This window comes from Sylvia atricapilla, chromosome Z (genome assembly GCF_009819655.1).
Source record: "Sylvia atricapilla isolate bSylAtr1 chromosome Z, bSylAtr1.pri, whole genome shotgun sequence".
Classification (NCBI taxonomy): Eukaryota; Metazoa; Chordata; class Aves; order Passeriformes; family Sylviidae; genus Sylvia; species Sylvia atricapilla.
In genome coordinates, this window is record NC_089174.1 from 41,112,373 (window position 1) to 41,117,713 (window position 5,341).

At 43.2% G+C, this 5,341-nt stretch overlaps 1 protein-coding gene across 1 annotated transcript; it reads left to right on the top strand.

The window, feature by feature from the left end:
- Positions 1-1,135: 1,135 nt before the first annotated feature.
- Positions 1,136-5,082, top strand: HINT1 (histidine triad nucleotide binding protein 1). The gene is made up of 3 exons (XM_066338488.1): positions 1,136-1,290; positions 3,862-3,966; positions 4,746-5,082. Exons 1-3 carry the CDS (start codon positions 1,180-1,182, stop codon positions 4,908-4,910), a joined length of 381 nt encoding a protein of 126 aa, XP_066194585.1. The 5' UTR covers positions 1,136-1,179; the 3' UTR covers positions 4,911-5,082.
- The last annotated feature ends 259 nt before the right edge of the window (positions 5,083-5,341 follow it).

Sequence of the window (5,341 nt, forward strand, 5' to 3'; positions counted from 1 at the left end):
AAGTCTCTCTCCATCTTTCCTCTTTTCAGGTACTGCGAGGCTGTAATTACATAATTCTGAACTCTTTTCTTTTCAAGGGTGAACAATTCCAATTCTCTCAGTCATAGGAAAAGTGTTCTGTGACTCTGATCATCCTGTTGGCCTCCTCTGGACTCAGTCCAGCAGTTCCATGTCCTGCCTGTGCTGGGTCCCCAGAGCTGGATGCAGGGTTCCAGCTGGGGTCTCACCAGAGCAGAGCAGAGGGGCAGAATCCCCTCCCTCCCCTGCTGCCCACGCTGCTTTGGATGCAGCCCAGGACACGTTTGGCTTTCTGGGCTGGGAGTGCCCATGGCTGGGTCATGTCCAGCCTCTCACCCACCAGCACCCCCAAGTCCTTCTCACAGGGCTGCTCTCCATCTCCTTGCCCGTGTTGATAGCAGGGGTGGTCCCAGGGGTCGGGACTCGTACTTGGTCTTGTTAAACCGCGTGAAAATGAAGCTTTGTTGTTACTCGTTAAAGGTTTGTGTTGGCTTTCCCCCACTTTTTCATTTCTCCAATTTTACAACTCGTGTCATAGCTTTATCAAAAAGCATTTATAACTAGATGTATAGATGTGTAACTTTGTGTTGCCCTCTGTGACCTCTGTGAGTTATTGCTTGGCCATATTGATTAGTTCGTTTCATGGCTACGAAATTACTTACGTAATTTCTGCTACTTACGTGCAGAAGGGTACATCAAACGGCCCTTCTGCAGGATCCTGATTCCAGGAGCACCAAACACCTGCAAACTTTGATGGAAAAGCTAACGGCAGCCCTGCCTGGTGCAGTCTGCAGGAGCTTGTCCCAAGAAATCACACTGATATTTGGACTGGATTTGACAAGCAGTACTTCTGCCTACAACAGCCTCCCCGGGACTACTTCGGCACACTACATGTGCAGAATCGCGTTTCACTTCGCAGCGTTGATCCCTGCGCGAAGCCGGCAACACTTCCTGCCCCCGGATCCCTCCGCGACTCCCGGGTCAGAGAGGGCGCGCCAGTGCCGTGCGCGGGGACCAGCGGGTCAATGACAATTGACTCCGCCAATCAGCTGGGCGGGCACGGCCAGCTGCCGGCGTTGGCCCAATGAGCGCCGTGGGGGGCGTGGCCGCGGGAGGAAGCTGGGGCTGAGGGCCGGCGGGAGACGCGCGACAGTCGCCGCCATGGCTGACGAGATCAGCAAGGCACAGGCGGCGCGTCCCGGCGGGGACACCATCTTCGGGAAGATCATCCGCAAGGAGATCCCCGCCAACATCATCTACGAGGACGAGCAGGTGCGGGCTGTGCAGGGGCCAGGGGCGCCGCGGAGGCGGTCGGGAGCGCGGTGAGGCGGGCGGGGCGTCCCCGCGCTTCCCTGCACCGTCCCTGAAGCTGCATTGGGCTCCTTGCCAAGGATCGAGGGTTCTCACAGCTCGTGTGTGGGGGGGTAGTCGTGATACCTTTAACACTCTCAGGCAGCCTCTTTTTGGGTTCCGAGCTGAACACCACGACTGGCTGTTTTTGCAAGTCTCCACGTGCCTCTCAAAAGTCTTACAGAGGTTACGGAGCTCTGCCTGCTGGGCTTTCGCAGTGTACCTCCCAGGGGGATTGCTGGTGCATCAGAACATGTTAGGACCGAAATAAAGTAATGAGCATTAGAAGAAATGTAGCGGTTATTCCCAAAATGTAAAATAACTAGTATTTAGTATATTATCTCCTGCATTTTCCCCCCTTCCCCTTGCCCCGCCCTTTAGATTGAATTAGAGTAGCCCCGTTAACAGGGGCTTTTGTTTTTAAAATAAAAGTTTATTCTCAGTGTATAATACAGACTCGGTGTAAGAATGCTGTTTTCAGATTTTTGTGCTTAAAAATCGTGCATAGCTTGAAACAGTGTTTTCTTAATAGATGGCAGAACTGTTGCAGTTGCCGTCTGCTCTGAAGAATATTAGAAATGTTCACTGCTTTCTGAAAGTCATGCTTATGTTACTGATCTGTGTTTATGTCAAAGTGTGTGTTCTTTCTTTACCTGTGTCAAACTAGTGTGAGTTTTTTCTTCAGCTGCAATGGCTGCAGCAGAGTAAGCTGAGCACTGCTTGATTAAGAATCAGGCCATTGACTTCGCTGAGCATATAACCCACTCTGACAGCCATTTGTGCAGAGTATTTTCTGGAAGAGCCAGTACCTGCATTGTCTCATTTGATTTTTACTTCTGAGTGTACAGAAATGTAGAACGTACAGATTTCAGCTGACTCATGGGTGATCTTCAATTTTGTTTGCTTTATGGAGGTCTTTGTAGAGATGCGTGGAAGTGTTAAAAGGAGAAGCGTAAGGAAAGCCACTAATCAATAATTGACCTTCAAAGGATGAGAAATACTGAAAAGTACAAAGTCTCAGTGGGATTATGCCTTATCACTGTTTCTCCAGTTGAATCTAAACTTGCTGAAATGAAGTTTGGTTTCCCATGTACTCATGAATTTCTCTGGTGGTCCTTTCTCTTTAATGCTGTTTCTGCTTTCTGTACCATAGGAAACTATTTACTTCCAATCTTTTGCTCCTTAAATTCTTTGATGCTGTTTGGCCATTTGTATTTTGCCTCTATGGGACTACGTATAGTAGAAAAGCAACATGGCCAGCTCTAAGTATGATTTGGTTAATTTTGTACAAATTAGTTTTATTCATCAGTGATTTACTTACTGCCTTTTCCTGTTTGGAAGAAATGAGCAGTTCAAAACTGGGCATTATCTTCTTAAAGATAACTTAAAACCAGACAGATTTGGTGTATTAAAGATTGATGCAAGTTGAGTTTGGGCTTTTCACCAACTTTACTCTTGACAGAAGTCACGTTTCTTCTCAGAATAAAAAATCAGTATAGTTGCAAAGAAAATTAACTTTATTGATTCACAAAGAAAAGTTAATAGGAAATAAGTTTTTTGAAGAATCTAGGTATGTCCTTTTAAGTATCTGCTGTCTGTGACGTAACCAATAGCTACCAGGTGTTTCGCTGTTAAATGTGCTAGGTAGTTAAGTCCGATATCCTTGGATTAATGGTGGTAGAGTGCCTCCTGTGCTTCTGCACATTTGTCAAAGTTCCAGTAGCGAGTCCCAGTTCTGTGGTTGGCCATTTGTACAAAGACACGTAACTTCATTTTCTCTTGCCTATTGGCAGTTCCTAATTTGAGATTTAGGTGATGGTTGCAGTGTCTGATTGGTTGTAATTTTGGTCTTTAGATTCAGCTAGTCACTACAGACAGATGTTCATACTTCAAAAGCCTTTCTCAATTTCAAAACCGAGCCTTTCAATTTGAAAATGTCTGAAGCAAAGCCAGTGTGTTAATGCATTACTCTGAAATACTTGGTGCTGTTGAGAATAGAAGTTTAATATGGCCTCAATCACATAACTAAAGGATCTTTGGAATTGCCTGCTGTACTTGACCAAGGAAGAATTCAGGCGTAACTGGAAGATGATTAGCAATTCTTTGCCATTTATTTTATGAAACATGGTGTTAATAAAAAAATAAGTGTAAATATACTTTTTATAGGCATGCATGCCAGCAGCTCTGCTAGTTGTTATGCATATGTTGCAATAATAAATCTTGGACCTGGTTGCATATTGCTTTGCTGAGAAGGCTGTAGCTTTTAAACAGTACTTTACACAGCAATGATTTTTTTCAGCAGGTTTTGGTAAGTAGTGTTTTGTGTTTAGAAATTAATGGATGTAGAGTAATAAACAAGAAAAATTAACATCTCTGCTTATGTTTGGGGTAGTTGGTAATCTGCTCAAGTATGTATTTAGTGTAATATTGATTACTGAAACTCTTACCTTTCTCCAAAGCAAATTATATTTTATCTCTTTCTTGTTCCTCCAGTGCCTCGCATTCCATGATGTTTCACCCCAAGCTCCAACACATTTCTTAGTGATTCCTAAGAAGCCGATTGTCAGGTTGTCTGAAGCAGAAGATTCTGATGAATCTGTAAGTACTCTAAGGGTTTTCTGTGCACCAAACTGTGCTTCTCATTACTTCATAATGTACTTGGCTGTCCCCATTTTCCTCTTGACTTTTCAAAGAGGCAGAGTAGTTTTCTGATACTATAATCCTTGTCCTCTAGCTTAAAAGATAATGGAGTTGAGGTTTTCCAGTAAAATTTGACAGAGAAAGTAAAAAATATCTCTCTGTGTATTTTCCATGCAAAATGAATTGGTATTTGTTGTCTTATAATCATGATGTCTGTTTTCACTGTTTGCACGCAGTAGTTCTTACTTTAATATGGGTTTGGGGGTTTTTAGCAGGTGAAGAAAAGGAAAGTTAGCTGAGAGGTGCTGGATACTTCATTTGTAACTAAAAACATCAAGCTTAAAGATTTTGTAAACTTTACATGTCAAGATAAAGTTTCTTTTCCACCAAAATGATACATGTTGCCTGAAGAAGTAGTAGGGGCTTTAACCATGAAGTAAATTTAGCTTCTGTGACACTTTTGTAGTGGGTTACCGCCTGGCTTGAAAAAATCAGTAGTTCTATTTTTGCCCTGTATTCCACATAGCTAGTCTTTATAGTTTTTCTTGGAAAGTGTCAGTTGCAGGCAGACAACAATTTGAAGAGCAGGGGCTGAATTTCTGAGAATTAACTTACTGGTTTATTGGTTCTCTGCTCTCATTCCTTCCCTTCCTTCCCTTTTCCCCTTTTCTGTGTGTTTTGTGTTTGCTGTTTTTTTCTTCTTTTTTTTTTTTTTTTTTTTTTTCTTTCTCCTCCAGCTTCTCGGGCATTTAATGATTGTTGGCAAGAAGTGTGCTGCTAACCTGGGCCTGACCAATGGATTCCGGATGGTTGTGAATGAAGGGCCTGAGGGTGGGCAGTCTGTCTATCATGTACATCTCCATGTTCTGGGTGGTCGCCAGATGGGCTGGCCTCCTGGCTAAGATTCGTACACCACAGGAATTAACTGCATGCGTACAAGTTACCACCAAATAGATTTAATATGTTGTCCATCAATCTAGCCACTGTTAATGTATTGTTTTTTTAACGTCTGTCTACAGAGGGTAATAAATGCTCTGAACAATATTCGCACAATAAAGATTAAGCATGTGGGAATTGTCTCTGTCTGGTGTGCCTTACTGTCAGAAAGACATCTGAAGTTAAAATTGGGCTCTCTGGAGTTTAAAGCATGAACCATGTTTTAGTTTGCTAATAAGTCTTCTGTAGGCATTCAAAACCTAAAGATTCAGCCACTTATCAGACTTTCATGTCTTCTGGGAAGAGATCTTCTAAGCTTTTTGAATGTGGTATGCAAATATTTGTAAAGCCAGTGTAGGCTGCTGCTGAAACTTCTTAAAAAAGTGGAATTCCAAAC

Excerpts from the sequence above, each read along its gene's own strand:
- HINT1 (XM_066338488.1), top strand. The coding sequence starts at position 1,180 with ATGGCTGACGAGATCAGCAAGGCACAGGCGGCGCGTCCCGGCGGGGAC. Across the intron at positions 1,291-3,861 it reads TCATCTACGAGGACGAGCAG|TGCCTCGCATTCCATGATGT; the intron begins GTGCGGGCTGTG and ends TTGTTCCTCCAG. Across the intron at positions 3,967-4,745 it reads CAGAAGATTCTGATGAATCT|CTTCTCGGGCATTTAATGAT; the intron begins GTAAGTACTCTA and ends TTTCTCCTCCAG.